This window comes from Eretmochelys imbricata, chromosome 8, assembly GCF_965152235.1.
Source record: "Eretmochelys imbricata isolate rEreImb1 chromosome 8, rEreImb1.hap1, whole genome shotgun sequence".
NCBI lineage: Eukaryota > Metazoa > Chordata > Testudines > Cheloniidae > Eretmochelys > Eretmochelys imbricata.
In genome coordinates, this window is record NC_135579.1 from 74150455 (window position 1) to 74166969 (window position 16515).

The 16515-nt window shown below is 41.8% G+C and overlaps 1 protein-coding gene across 1 annotated transcript in view; it reads left to right on the forward strand.

The window, feature by feature from the left end:
• ABCA4 (ATP binding cassette subfamily A member 4) overlaps nt 1-16515 on the forward strand; it is a 99925-nt gene that overhangs the window by 16409 nt on the left and 67001 nt on the right. Inside the window, exons 6-11 of the mRNA XM_077825358.1 lie at nt 3922-4119; nt 7021-7110; nt 7525-7765; nt 9588-9727; nt 10852-10968; nt 11844-12041. Of these exons, the coding sequence (XP_077681484.1) occupies nt 3922-4119; nt 7021-7110; nt 7525-7765; nt 9588-9727; nt 10852-10968; nt 11844-12041 (984 nt within the window). The remainder of the gene's footprint in view (nt 1-3921; nt 4120-7020; nt 7111-7524; nt 7766-9587; nt 9728-10851; nt 10969-11843; nt 12042-16515) is intronic.

The window sequence follows — 16515 nt, forward strand, 5'->3', positions numbered from 1 at the left end:
TAGAGCTACGGGAAGCTCCCTCACCCAGTGAGCCCCCCCCCACACCCAGCCAGATCCATAGCTGGTGTAAAGTGGCATATCTCAGCTGACCTCAATGCCACTTTGTCAATTTACACCAGCTGAGGAGCTGAAAAGCTAGGTCTCTCTAGTGCTTCTGAAGTAAAAATACAGAAAAGGACCCTGTTGGGGCTCACTTCACATTTTCTTTCACTCCTCATCCCCCTCCTAGGTCTGCTATCCTAAGGAAATGACCCATTGTTGACTGGTTGTTAGTAGTGGGTTCCCAGGTGCCTTTCCTTATCTAGTATTGAAAACAGTTTGGCTATATACAGGGCCAAAATATTTTCAACACAGCTGCAGAAAGCATGATCCTGACTTCCTGTAACGTGGATATCTGTCATGCTTTCTGTAATGGTGTTGTGAAAAGTTTGGCTCTTTCTACATCAGAATCCGAACCATTTTTAACACCAGCTGAGGAAGAGCCAAAGGAGACCTATTGTTGACCATGAGCACTGGTCAGGAATTTTCCAACCAAATACTTTTTAATTGGAAAATGCCAGTTTGAAGAAACCAAAATGTTTTGCAGAAAACATTCTGAATTTCAACAAGCTCTGTTGACAGCCATTGTAGATTTCCATGGGTACAGTTTATTTCTAGGCTTTTGGCACTAGTCACTGTAGCAGCAGCTCATCTTACAAAGGTTAATTTCACCCTATGAGGTAGAGCATGTATTAGCCACGCTTCACCCATCGTGAGCTGAGACACAGGGAGATTAAGGGCAGGTCTATACTTAAAATGCTGCTTCTGCGCAGCTGCACCGCTGTATCATGTAAGAGAAGACGCTCCTACGCCGATGGGAGAACTTCTTCCATCAGTGTAGTTAATCCACCTCTCCAAGAGGTGGTAGCTACATTGACAGGAGAAGCTCTCCCATTGATGTAGCCCTGCCTACATGGGGTGTTAGGCTGGTATAACTATGTTGCTCAGAGGCGTGGATTTTTCACACCCCTGAGCGACTTAGTTATACGGATATAGGTCTCTAGTGTAGACCTGGCCTAAGGCTGTAATTTTCAAAGGGCCTGTGGGAGGGACTTTCAGTGGGAATTGCATGCCTCACTCCCATAGGCCCCTTTGAAAACTGCAGCCCATGTAACTTGCCCCTGCTGGAGAAGGGGGTAGAGCCAGGACTAGAATACAGATCTTCTGAGTCTTGCTACAGAGGCTTAATCACAAGACCATATGTCCTCTCAAGGATCTTCTGCTATTCCAGATCTGGAACTTTTACACATTTACATAGTTAAACGCAATCTCTCCCTCTCTTTCCCCCAACCTCACAGAAACTTGTTAACAAGAGACTCACTCCTTGGCAAACAGCTAGCTGCTGCTCTAGCTCCAACCTCCTACCATGCTGGGTGTGCAGGAAATGACACACTGAAATGAAAGCAAAAACTGATCAAAAAGCCTGCTAGTTGAAAAATAGTTTGTACTTCAGCTTGCGTGTTCTGGCTAAACAGTGACACACTGATAAAATTAGTAGAGTTTTCCTCTAAAGAGTTGCTTTTGGGTTGCAGCACAGAAAAAGATAAGCAACTTAGAAAAGGTTGGCTAGAGCCCACATTGTAGAACAACTTAAAAGGGTGGAGATTGGGTGTGCTTCTAACCTCTTCTGTTCCTGGGCAGTCTCACAGGGCAGCTACATTGTGTAAATAAAATAACCTCTTGCAGTTCTGCGATGAATCCCTATCAGTAACATCCACGTCATGGTTTCCTCACTTGCTTTACAAATCCAAACAAAGCATTCTTACTAGCCATCAGTGCAGCTCACTTTGAGCCTGGAACTTAGGTATTGCCAACCCCAAGCCAGGCATCTGGAACGCTTGTGAAACACTTTGAATACATCTACACTGCCTTCTAAACTGGGGCTTAGACTCAGGTTTGAGCCCAAACCCCTGCTACCGTACACACGCAAATCTTCTGACTCGGGTCGCCAATTACTCAGAACAGGATTGACTGGAGTGGCGGGGAGTCCCACTGTGACTTCTGTCCAAGCCCTGTCATCTTGTAGCATGGACATAGCTCAAGCCACAGACCCAAGTCAGTAGTAGTGCAGTATAATGCGTTAGCTTGGTTGTGAGACCCAGGTCCAGCAATTGTACACCCAAGTTTTCAATGCAGTGTGGACGCTTAAATATGGACTTGGAAACACTGTCTCCACAAGCACAGGTCCCACAAACCCGGGTTTACAATGTAGTGTAGATATAGCTCTTGCGTCCACATTCAAAAATGCTGTCTGTGCTTCCCAAGCTTTGAACAAATGCCTTCACCACAGTGGGTTAATTCAGTCAAACTGGAACAATCCAACTTTTAACTTGTTCTCACCCATCCCTCTTTGGATTTTGCCTGAAAAATACAAACCAAACTTAAAAGTCCAGTCAGTACTGACATGTCTTCTGTTGCTTTCTATCCTCTCCCTTACTATCAGAGTTGTGCTAATAATATAGCCATGAGCCCTTAGAATATCTGGCTCGCATAATGTTAATGAGTTTAGGCATCAGTATAAAGTAACTTTGCAACAGCAGATCACCCCTCGGGGACATCACATGGCACAGTCACAGGCCACACTCCATTGATCGGTCATATTTAACTTTTGAAGATTGATCATCTAATGACGAGATTATCACTGCTGCAGATTAGCCTGAAGCAGGGCCATTGCCGAGTGTGCCTATCCCAGCACAGTTCCCATAGTGCGATGGGCAGGGCCGGTTCTAGGGTCCCATTTGGGGCAGTGGGAAGGGAATTGGGTATTTGGGGGGGGCCTCTGGATATTCCTATTTAAAAAAACAAACAACCTTCAAGGTGTCTAGGAACTAGTTAGGCCCCAGGGGAAAATCTTGGATTTTAAGAGTTTAAAAAAGTAAAATTTGGCTACTGTATCAGGATTTTGCTGTGATTTATAATTTATATCATGGATGAGGATTGTACAGACTGCACATATTTTGGCCTTTCTGACAATAATTTGGGGGCCCTTGAAGATCAGGGTGGGGGGGAATGTCTCCTTAGATCCTTTGCGATGCCAGGCCTGGCTATGGGTATCGCATTGTCTAATAACTTGAATTGCACACACGCTCAAAATATAAGCAGTCATTTAAAATATTAATTTCAGTTGTGTGCTGTATTTCATATGTGAATGTTGTTTTAATTGTGTCATATGACACATTCACTACAGCATTGTTTACACACACAAGTTGTGATGCTTTAATATACTGGCACAGTTAAAGTAGCACAACCCTCCTTGTATGCACACAATAACCTATATCTGCTTAAGGAACCAGTATAACTGCAGCCACACTAGGACTTGTACCACTATAACTATTTTGGTAAAAAGTCACCCCTAACTGAAATAATTACAGTGGTACAAAATATGTGTGTAGACCAGACCTTCGTTGTCATTGGAAGTTTGAGAATCAGAATAGGGTTGGCCCTTTGCTCTCTGGTCAGCCAGGGTTAGAAGCATGCTTGACCCATACAAAAGGTAGAGTCACATGGCATGTTTGGCAGGTTCCGGGGCAACACTGACATACACGTGGGAGCCACATTCATTCCTCCTTAGCCAGCAGGATGACTGGATATGACACAGGCCCTTCTTGAGGTGGTGGGGGGAGACAAGAATACTTCTGTCTCTGAAAACAACTTGGATTCCCCAGTGAGGGGAGAAAAGCCTTGCCTAGGGGAGGTGATTACACATGACATCAATTGGCGGTCACTCGAGGGCTGTGGCTTCAGATGGCGGTGTCACCCTACAGTCCATGAAGGCATTGGTAGGGTCTAATTGTAACCACCAAGGCATTAGTATTGTCTCTAGTTCTTATTGAAAAGCCTGAAGGTTCCACAATGATAAAAGTGAATTGCTTTTGGCTGCAGTTTGCCTATGGAGTCCCTGACTTGACTCTGAAGGACATCGCCTGTAGCCAGACCCTACTCAACCGCTTCATTATCTTCAGCAGCCAAAGGGGTATGCATGCTGTGTACAATGCAATGTGTGCCCTTTCCCAGGAGAACCTGCAACAAATAGAAGACTCCTTGTACGCAAATATTGATTTCTTTAAGCTTTTCCAGCTGGTGAGTACTAACACAAATCTGCCTGGCGTGTGTTGTTTCTGGTATTCTGCTTCAAGGATTTTCTTTGCATTATAGCACCCATGTTCTAAGCAGACATCTACATTTTTGCTAGGGCAGATAATTAGGTTACTGGTTATAAGTAAGGCTAAGATTTAGTCACAGGTAATTTTGGTAAAAGTCATGGACAGGTCACGGGCAATAAATAAAAATTCACAGCCTGTGACCTGTCCATGACTTTTACCAAAAATACCCCTGACTAAATCTCTACTTCTGGGTTGAGGTCTCCCTGCTCGCCAGCAATATAAACATTAAATAATAAATCTGTCTAATATATCTGAGTTTTCTCAAGTGTAAAAGTCCCTCTTCAAGTCAAAGCCCATCTCAACATTGTTTAGCCACACAGAGTGATTCTGTATAATAAACAAACATTCTTTGCCACAGGTACTTTTGAAATGCACTTCTTCGCTGCCCTGGAATTGATTCCACTTACACGTTTATTGTTTAAATCTGTGAACAGATTTAAAATTGAGGGGTGTGTATGTATTAACACACACATGCATGTGTCTACACAACCCTGTGGCTTGTTGGTGGCAATGAAAGCAAATCACAGTTCTGATAGTAAAATGGATGCAGAGTAATAAGATCCCTTCCTTTGCTATCTGGGCTTGTTTCGCTGCAGTGAGGAAAGTAAGCCTCTTTCCAGAGCATTGCTGTTATTGCAGCTGGTTGGGTAGTTGTCGTGTTTTCTCCATTTCAGATGCTCGAGTTATATGAAGTATAAACACAAAGATAAAGTTATTTAATATCTTAACACAGCTCAGGGGGGAATTACAATTTTACTCAATGCAGAATCAGTTGCTCACTGAAATACAAAAATCCACCCTGATCAAGTGTTTCTTCACCTGCTTCATGTGTAATCAGTCTTGCTCAATGCAGTATCAAGTGGATTAACATGGAACCACTTGGATTAAGAATATCTGTGAGTTTGACACTGGCTCTGTTTGTCTTCACTGCCTTAGGCCACTCTGTATTATATGGCCATGTGGTTACACTTGTACAACATAACCCACCACATATCTAACGGCTTGGCTACACTTACATTTTATTGTGCTCTAACTTGCTGGCGCCGGGGTGTGAAAAATCACCCCCCTGAGCGCAGCAAGTCAGAGCACTTTAAAGCGCTAGTGTAAACAGGCTTCGAGAGCTGGGAGCCAATCTCCTCATGGGGGTGGATTACCAGGAGCCCTGGGAGAGCTCTCTCCCAGTGCTCGCGGGCGACCACACTCACACTTCAAAGCACTGCCGCTTTGCATTTTCACACTCACTTTGCACAGAAGTAAATGACTGCAGAGTGCAAGGCAGTGCAGAGTCAGCCAGCCCATTGGGAGTAAGGTTTCCAGAATTGGGCCCTGTATTGGCTCAAAGAATCCCTTCCATTCTGAAGGGCTCCATTTTCTAATGTCGTCACCTTCTCTCCCAGTGAAACTGAAAACGTTTGGACAAATTTCCATCCCACTCTGTGCTGCAACTCCTAGTACATTGGGGTTCAGTAAGCTGCTATAGAACTGTGCTCTATAATATTTGAGGTGGAAGAAGCTCACTGCCTGCACATGCCCCGCTCCCCGCCAGTCCTGTCTCAGCCCCATGCTGTGGTAATGTAGGAGGATGTCAGTGGGGAAGAATTTTCCTCCTAGTGAATCATTCAGTTATTCCAGAGCACATCTATTTAGAAGGCTTTCTGTGATATATGAATCGTATCAGATGCATCATGCTAGAAATATTTAAAAACAGTAATTAGCACACACATGCATTGCTCTGTGTACTATGGAGGAGGAGGTGACAATTTCTCTTCCTTTCTCCTTTGGCTAATGAAAGCTGTTTCCATGTAGGGTATTTATCCTGGGGTCTTTTCTGTTTGCTTAGGAGGAACTTTGCTAGCTTTTTGTTGTGTACACTGATTTCTGTTCAGTGTTGCAAAATCTTTCAAAGAAGAAAAGGCTGCTCTCTGGCCTTTCAGAGTTGTATCCATTTTTAGGCTCTTGGAGGCATCAGGGGAAAGTGAAAACATAATTTGGGGCAGTTTTTTTTAGCAAGCTCCTCCATTCAATGTAACTGACATGTTAAGGTACAAGCATGTGCTTTCCATGAAACTGCTACTTTTGTGATTTCCTGTTAGTTATCTGCAGAGTGGAGCTTCTTCTGCTTTCTTAACTACTGCCATCTGAAATGAAGAAAGAGCATAGGGTCGGAAAGCAGTATAGACATGCAGTTCCAAAGGAACCTTTTTAAGAGACAGCCTGATTATAAAATGTAATAGTTAATTTAAAAGACCAGCTTTATATTTTGTTGTAATCCTAAAGAACATAGCAGCCTGTGGAAGAAGAGCAAATGAGATACTCTACTGCAGGATGGGGCTTTGAGCCACACCACTGGCATAATCTGGCCTAAAAACCCATTTTTATGGGTCCAGGAGGATAACCCCAATGCAAAGCACCTGACACAAGGGTTTTTAAGCCATTCCCCATATTTGTTGCTGGTATAGTAGAGGAAAGGGATGAAGCCAGGACTACCATGCACCACATAAATCTCCAGCTGTGTTTTCAGTGCCCCATGGCCATTTCATCCCATTGAGAGTTAGAGCAGTTAGTTACTTTACTCAGACTCCTTTCCCCCCCACATCCCAACTGTGTAAAATCCCGGAGGGCTACAATTTATTTAGTCAATAGCTGGGACAGAACTTTGAACCTTCTGCTCAAAAACAGACTCCTACCGCTTGAGCTAAGGGAGAATCGACAGCCCTTTAAACAGAGCTTTCCGTTCCCCTTAGTGTAACTGGGTAGTAGACACCATTGTCCGGTTGACACTGGACTCATTTCTTCTCTATTTTTAATTTAATCACAGCTTCCCACTGTTCTAGACAGTAAGGCGCAAGGTGTTGACCTGAGATCCTGGGGGAGAGTGCTGTCTAATGTGTCTCAAGCCGTGCGAGAGGTAAGCAATCTGATAATGAACTGAATCACCCATTTTTGGCAGTGCACAGCGCTCCTCTGCCCTTGTTTGATCCATCAGTTTGTCTCACAAACATCTGATTTATCTGAAAGAATCCAGGCTACATCAGTGGAATGGTCAAGGAGTGATGATCTGTGGAAAATACATCCTTAGTCTCTTTCCCCACCATAAATATGGGTGTAAACTTCAATGGCTATGAAACATGACAGCATTTTTCAGTAAGGCAGAAGAGCACAAGCACCAAAACTGTCTTGTTGCTAGTGTGGGATAAAAAAGGAGAAGGCACCTTCAGGTCCCACTGCTCACCTCCAGGAGGGCTGGGCACAATCAAGTCCTACCCATTCTGGTTTTTTTGTGGAGGGTTGCTGTTAATAAAGAAGTCTTGTTTTGCTACAGCTAGCCAGGAGGCCAAGCATTCAGGACCTTTTGATGGTTCTGCAACCGTTTGTACAAGGTGGAGGGCCAGAATCCTTCAGCCACCTGATCAGCGCCTTGTCTAATCTTCTCTGTGGCTATCCAGAGGGAAGTGGTTCCAGAATATTCTCCTTCAACTGGTATGAAGATAATAACTACAAAGCCTTCCTAGGGGTTGACTCCACCAAGAAGGAATCCATTTATTTTTATGACAATACAACCAGTAAGTTTTCCCATCAACTCCTGCATACACTTAAGTCTTTGGGGTTGGCTATAGCACTACAGAGTGGTGTTTTTAAGCAGTTGATTTGAACAATTAGTGCCTGGATGGTTACCCTTCACATTTGGGAACTGGAGACAGGAAATCCTATGATGATAAATCTGACCGAAGCACACTTTCATTTACAATATAGGAATGTAAGAAATGCCATATTAAATCCAGATTATTGGTGTACTGGGTCCAGTATCTGTTTCTGACAGTAGGCAGGACCTCCTGGTGAACAATTCTGGAATAACCTGCCCAGAAGGGAATTTTCTTAAGTCCATCAGTTAATGGTTGATTTATGACTGCAAGCACATATCTTCTTTTTTTAAAAAAAAATAATAATCCTGTGTAGTGTACTGTGGATATCCTTGTTATGCAGATAAATAAACTCCTGGCCTTAATCATATATTGTGGCAATGAGTTCCACAGGTTATGTATCATATAAAAAGTATTTCCATGTATCAGTTTTAAATTTGTTGCCTGTCAGTTGCTTTGACTGTCCCCTTGCTTTTGTATTATGAGAGAGGGTAAATAGAGACATCTGGTTTTTTACCATCTCTACAATTCATTATTTTATATCCATTAGGCCCCCTCCTGTTTGCCTCCTGTCTAAATTTTCCCAATCTTTACAGTCTTTCCTTATACGGAAGTCTTTCCATGCCCCTAAACATTTTTCATTGCTTGTATATGAGCCCTTTCTATTTCTGCTGTGCCTTAACAGCTGTATCATAACTGGTGCTGGGTATCTTTTTGTCCCATAGAACATGGAACACGTAGCGATAGATATTGTTATTGGCTCAGTTATACCCTAGGGTCTGAGCTCCGCTGCTGTAGGATGCTTCCTGTATTTTATCCTAAACCCTGCTGCCATTTAACTCCCCTTTCTCTCTATGAATGTGTAGCCACCAAGGATTATAGATCTGTCGACACGTGCCCAGTACTCTGCTTCCTCGGTTAGGGAACAGATGAAAGAAATGCTATCCAGCTAAATGACTGTGCTAAATGCAAGAATAAGATGGAAATTCTTTACACAGGGAGTTTAATACTGAGTTATATCTTAGGATCCAGTTGCAAACTTTTTCAGAGTTCAGGATGTTCAGTCCCAGGGCTTTTAGTTTGGACACACCTCCTGTGTGGATTAAACTACCATGGGCAGGCATAGAAATAACTACATACAATATCAACAACCATACAAGAAGGTAGATAACTGGAGAAAAAACTATAGATGTTAAGAAAAGAGAGAGGGGATACAGATGGGTTCTCTAGTTTCCTGCCATTCGAAATGTCCTATGAATGAAAACTAGCAAATATTGAAATTCACTGTATCTCAGCTTCAAAACTGCTTCGTGTCTTTGTTTTAAGAAAAGGAGTACTAGTGGCACCTTAGATGCATCCAATGAAGTGAGCTGTAGCTCACGAAAGCTTATGCTCAAATAAATTGGTTAGTCTCTAAGGTGCCACAAGTACTCCTTTTCTTTTTGCGAATATAGACTAACACGGCTGCTACTCTGAAACCTGTCTTTGTTTTGCAGCCCTAAAATCTACTCAGCAAACTTTGTCACTTGTTTCCCCTGGGTAAAGATGTATTTGAGATCCCACACTGTTGTGTTGCTTTTCAGCTACTGTGTATCTATTTAGCTACAGCACAAAGTAGCCTGTTCAGACCCCAGAGTCAAAGAGGTTTGCATTTGTGATTTGGGCAGACTGAAGCCTGAAGGATGTTATAAACAATAGAGCGTGGGTATGGTTACATAACATCTGTCCTAATTTTTTCCTGTAGCACCCTTTTGTAATGCATTGATCCAGAGCATGGAATCAAACCCTTTAACCAAAATAGCCTGGAGTGCTGTGAAGCCCCTGCTGATGGGAAAAATCCTCTTTGCTCCTGATTCTCCTGCTGTAAGGCAAATACTGAAGAATGTAAGAAATTCTGATATATACACAACTAGTATTTTTAACCAGCTATCCCCCCCAATGAATAACCCAACCATTTTGCCCTCGTGACCTTTTCTTCACAGAGTTCTTTTTGCTTTGATGTCTAGAATGAATCATAGGAAGGAAGAAATTGTGACATTCGCTGAGACCTGAAAGTCAGAGATTTCAAACCAATGACATCAAGGTTAAGATTATACTTAAGGGTAATTGGAAGAGAGGGCCTGCGTCTCCTCTCACACTAGTGGAATTAGGCGTCAGTGGGATTATATTAGTGTATACCAGATCAGAATTTGGCCCGCTCCCTCTTTGCAAGCCTGAAACTATTCTATCTTGATGGCAAAGGAAAACCAGTTGTAAGTGAGACAGGATAATGGGAAATTACCCATAGTTCTGTGAAGATTCTTTGGCCTGAGAAGTCTTTTTCAGTGGTGATGAACAAAGTTTCAACTTTCTTCTCAGAAAAAGAAATGTATTGGACCCATTTTTTAACACTGATTAGAAACGGCAGAGAAGAGAGCAGAACATTATATGGGGTGTGGGGAAGGGGGCAGGCTGGCTGTTCCAGGGGCAAATGGAAAGGAAGGATGGTCTTGTGGTTCAGACACTGGACTGGAATTCAAGAGATTGGTATTTAAATCTCAGCTATGCTGCAAGCTGTGGCAAGCTTCTCTGTGATTCCATTGGTAAAACTGGGTAATAATATTTCTGTCCTCCACAGGATGTTAAGAAAAAATAAATGTTTATGAAGTGTGCAGCTATTATTGCAATTGAGGGAAGAGGGTTATATAAATAGATTTATCTATCTAGTCACGCTTGCTTCTGTTAAACACACAGAAGAAATGTGCTATGGGTGTCTTGGATGAGCCCAACAGAATTCAAGGAATGCCCTTTGTGAGGCGCACTCTTTCTGTCACACTCCATTGCCACAATGTCTCTTCTATCGTGTTTATTGAGTTATTGTAATTAAATTAAATTAGATTAGTAAGCTTTGGATTGCTACAAATCATCAGGGTCAGCATCATTGCATGCATCTGACCCTGAGTGGTCTGTATGTGTTTGGGTTATCTCTCTAACATATTGATATTCCTTTCTGGTTGTTAATGCGTCAGGCAAACTCCACATTTGAAGAACTTGAGCGCCTCAGACTGTTGACCAAAGCCTGGGAAGAAGTGGGACCTCAGCTGTGGCACTTCTTTCAAAGCAGCCTGCAAATGAATATGATCCGAGTATGTTGTGCCCTGGCTGGGGAACTGTGATTAGAGCAGCCCTTCAGCTTCCTTATTTCATAGGGGATAGGAGAGTTAACCTGGAAAGTTTGGATGGAAGAACAACCTTTGCATGAAGCAATGTTATGATTCCTAAGAACGTATGGGTCTGTGGTCACTGGGTTTGTTTTGCAGACTTGTCTGATATGCATTATGAAGACACTGGACCTGATCCCCAGGTCTAGCTAAGCTCTGCTTGGTGCAGGAAATTAAAGAGAAAAAGTGGTATTATGCTTCTTTTATACCCACCTGATCCTTGGGTCAGCCAGGGGTGGTTTGATCCCTTGCACAACTTAGAGCAGTCTCAGGGCTGCTCCAAGTTGCACCCAGCTGCCCCTAGCCCCAAGGTCCATTCTGGCAGCTGGGGATAGCAACTCGGTAGCCATGTCCTCTCCCTTCCTTCTGGCAAAGTCCCCTATATAGGGGCCTGCAAGGAAGGATTCTGCAAAAGTTACTGTTTACATCGGCAAAAGGATCAATATGCTGGGTCTCCTAAAGTCCAGAGCAAACGGTTAAGTAACTCATATAGCTTAGATATAAAGAGCAATTCATATTGAGAAATGCTGTGTTTGAGAGCTGTTTTCTCTGCATGTGGAACTGATGTTTCAGACGTATTCCAAGCCTTGTAAAGAGGAATAGAATTAAGGATCAAACAAAGATCTGTTGCTTGTAACTCTCCCTCTTAGATGCCTTTTTACAGACATAACTCCGTGGCCTACCCTTTCCCATTAATTGGGGACTCAATAGGATGACATGTAAACCTTTCCAGCTAGAGTGGGCTCGTTCTAAAGCATGTAAAGAGTGATGTAGTAAATCAGAACTGATGTGCTTCCCAGAACACTCTGAAGAACCCCACAGTGAGACACTTCTTGAATCGACAGCTGGTTGCTGAAGATTTAACTGCTGAAGATGTGATCAACTTCATCCATAATGGATGTCCAGAAAACCGCGAAGAGGGTGTGGCAGACTTTGATTGGCGGAATATCTTCAATGTCACAGACCAAGCTTTGCGTTTGTTTAATCAGTATTTGGAGGTAAGGTTGGAACTTTTATTAGGTGGTGGGCACCACTGGAAATCCTTAGAGAAAGACTATATCAGAGCATCATCATCAGTGCTTAAATGCTATGGGTGCTAAGACAGAGAGATTTAAATCACAAGGTATTTCAGTTATTTCACCTTACTTGTTTTAAAATAATAAAGTGACAGAAGAATAAATGCAAAAAGAAAAGGAGTACTTGTGGCACCTTAGAGGTACTCCTTTTCTTTTTGCGAATACAGACTAACACGGCTGTTACTCTGAAACCAAAGAATAAATGCCTTACTCTGATAGGGAAACTTTCATCTGATGATCCCCACAGGCTTTATTAAAAGTATTAGTTGAGTCTGGAAACATACACAGGAGACAGAAAAATGTCATCATTGCCATTTTACAGAAGCGGCAAGTGACACACACACAGTGGGAATTTCAGAACGCCGACCATTGGCTTCAGAGGGAGCAGGGTTCTGAATGCTTTTGAAAATCCCACCCTGAGTTTAACCACTGGATCCAAATCTCACTGAAAGTCAATGTTTCCACTGACTTTAATGGGCACTGGATCAAGCCTCATGTGAATTGTCCAAGGTCAGATGGGGAGTTGGTAAAAAAGCAGAGAATGGAACTCAGGAAAAAGACCACTGGACTCCCTTCCCTAGAAGCTACTGTTTATGTAGATTCTAAAAGATCTAGCAGGTATAACAGTTTCATTCTCAAAATGATTTTTGCATTAAGACAAACCACAATTTCAGTGACTCTTTTCCTTTTACTTCTTATTTAGGAAGAAATACTAGCTCTGGGAAATTCATCACTGCACAATACTGATGCTTTTTCTTTAGATAAAAAACAAAAGTTAATAGCTTTTTTAGCATCACTTGTGGCCACAATGATATCAGAAGTGTGAAGCATTAGAGCCCTTTCTACAGCTCCTCTCCTCCCCTCCCCCCACCCCCCCCAAAAAAATGCATTAGGCAGTTAGAGAAATGAAAACAGACAGGTGCCTGCCCCAAAGAGCTTATCACCTAATGAGATAACATACAAACCATGGATGTATCTGGGAGGGGCAGGGAGTGCAGGGAGAGCATGAAAACACAAGGTGATAATTCGTTGTAAATTCTCTTCCCTGTTGTTATTTTTAACCCTGGGCTCTTTACCTTTCTCTTAATTAACTCATAGTCATTTGGTTTTTACCAGTTTAATTCTTATTTTTATTCCTCTCTTTTTGTTTATTTTTTAAAACCTCACTTTGCTTCATTTTTCTTTAACTCCTGCCTCTTTTGTTTAATATAACATATGGGTTATTTCATTATTTTGCCTTTTTCTTAGGACAAATATCAAAATCAACTTTCCCTCACTACTGTCTATATAAATAACCAAACCACTCTGTCCTCCTTCTCATTACTAGTATTATTTATACATGGGAGCAACCGTAAAGTGCGAGCTGCTTTCCAAACATCCCAGGAGTTTACAGACTACCCAGAGGAGCTTATGTTCTAAAGACTGTCCAGGCGCCCTGTCGCTATGAAGCCTACCTCTTCTCCTCTTCTTCTTCACCTTGTTCTATGTGTGGTGCAGTTACATCACACACTCGAGAGAAAAACATTTAAAAAGCCATTCAGATGGTTGCCTATCATGGACCCAGAACCACTTCATTTCTGGAAAAATCCTTTAGCATCTAATAGGGAATCAACCAATGGGGTTCTAGAGAAATTGCTCTAATATGTTTAGAATTTAACAGAGGATGATCTTCTTTCTGTTGGTTTTTGACCATCCATGGTATTGTGTAATTCTCTAAAATATATAAGATGGTTCAAAGATTCTATTAGAATCATCGTTTTCTATTAAATTCTATGGAACTTCTGTGTAACGGGGATTCAGAGCAGAAAGCTTTAAAATAAAACCAGAATTATAATTATATTTAAAGATTGCTAATACAACAGAATGTTACAGATATTCCCCAGATAATAGTACCTAAATCTGAAGGTTCTAGTTAGAGGTTTATATATGATCCTGTGCATAATGGGGAGTAGCCAGAAGGAATCCAGTTCAGATGGTCATGCTAAGAGAATGCAACTGTCCTGCTCTGCTTCTTCCCAATCAGATTTAATTATCGCTTTAAAAAAATATAACACTGTATTCTACAGGAATCAGTCCAAACACAGCAGCAGCACCATTGTGGATTATAATACTTTCTCATGTAAGGGATCTCTCCATGCTATTTTGTAGTTCAGATTATAAAAGCACCCCTGCACCTTTGGTATGGTATGATGACAAACTATCACACCTGAACTAGCAAAGAGACTGATGGGCAGATTTTCTAAAATGATTTCCATTTTGGGGTACCCAAAGTGTTTCAGTCCAGATGCCCTGCAACAAAGGGAGCCAAAATGAGTGGCCACTTCTGAAAATATGGCTGTGTACCATTTCTTTGTCCTAGAGCTTCCATTCTCTAGGACTATACTGAGGCCACTCATAGGCACCAAAGAGCAAGTTCGGTGCAATTTTGCTAGGTAAAGAAAGAGCTAATAGGGTCTTTACATTCCCTTTCTCAGTGACACGCCAATGGCTGTGTAATAGCGCATATCTGTTCTTTTCACTTCCAGAGCTAAAGGTAACATGACACATTCTCAGACAGGTCCTTTGAGAAGCATTATAATCAGAAGTTGATTTGACTGGGGCAATCTAAGCTTAATGATAGGTTCAGAATCCCATTAACTAAGTTAACAAATCATGCAAAGGTGTTATTTTCAGTCATGGGGGCTAGGCTGAAGGGTGTGTCAATTACTTCCCCAGCGTTTCTAGGAATGGCCTTGATGGGCCTCTAGCTTCCTGGGTGCAGGCAAAAGGGGTAAATAAGGCTAGCTGGCATTAAACAAGAGATGGGTATGGGTATGGTTGGGTGGGGTGAGGTGGGGTCTTAATGAGGAAGGGAGAAAAAGAAATAAAATACAGACTCTGATTTGTAAATTTTTGAGCACAGATAAATATGATGGGCTCAACCCTGGGGCAGAATAGGGCTGACAATCTGAAGCCATTGCTCATGGTAATCATACTTCTGTTTATATTACCTTCCCCCTGAGAATCTGTAAGTGCCTTACAGATGTTAATTACATCTCACAACACCACTAGCAGTTAAGAAAGCTGAAGCACAGAGAGGCTAAGTGAGTATGACTTGCCTGAGGTCACACAGAAAGTCTGTAGCAGAGCAAGGAATAGGACCCAGGTCTCCTGAGTCCCAGTCCTGTGCTTTAACCACAAAGAAAAACTATCTCTTCTATCGAAGAAGTCAGGAAGTGAAGGCCTAATCAGCTTCGTCCTATCTATAGCTATCACAACAGAGGGAGAGAGAAGCTTTTGCATATTTCAGAGTGATAGCCATATTAGTCTGTATCAGCAAAAACAATGACTTTTGCATATGACCATATTAACTTTACTTCTGCTCTTTGCACTGTGTTAGCAGAGTAACTTATCATGCAGGCTGACCTGCAATACTCTGCTTTCTGTGGGGTCTGCACTAGAACTTTCATAGCCGAGGCAGCAGCTGTGCCTTGCAATCATGTACTTTTGTATTCTAGTGTCCTTTAAGCTTGCTATTTACATAGAGCCTGTGGTATTTGGAGATAAGATTAAATTAAAAGGGCCAAACAGAAAATGAACTTATTCTACCATAGTGACACAAACACACAAATTATTCTCTCCATCCGTTACTGTTTCTTTTCGATATAATTAATGTTAGAGGTAGCATGGTCTAATGGTTAGAGCAAAGGTATGGGAGTCAGGACTTCTGGCTTCCACTTAATCTCTTTTCAATGGGCTAAAATATCATGACACTCAGAGAGAAATATTTATTCCAATCTGGGCTGGGCAACCCAACCTAGATTCTATTCCCATCTGAAAATCAGGCCATTTGTGTGTCTCAGTTTCCCCACCTGGAATAATACCTACCAGAGAAGTTGTGTGGCTTATTAAAAGTTTGTAAAGCACTATATGTTAGTTAATGTTTCTAAAGCACTTGGTGATACTTGTATAAAAGATGCTATCCGAGTGCAAAGCTACAAAGTAATAACACTGGTGGTTTAAGTGCCTCTTTTGTTGTTTTACTGTCAATTAAAAAAATATTACCACACATAACCCCTAAATGTAAAATAGTCTTTCAGAATATTATCAGCTGTAGTAATGCAAGAACCTTAATTCTGTTACAAGCATTTTTCAGATTTAAAAAAAAAAAAAAAAAAAAAGCAAAATGTAATTCACAAGATGGAAAAGTTAAACAAAGGAGTCTTTACATTTCAAAGATGTCTGCCAGTTAAATAACAAGTTGTCTCTATGAGCACTTTGATGTAGAGTAATTGTTGGTTATTGACCTGCAAGAGATGATCAAAAAGATAAAATCAAACAAGTTAGCCTCTTGGCGTTCTGTGAAGTAACTGAATACATTTCTTCCCAGTCAGTTTAGAGGCTAAATACAGCTACC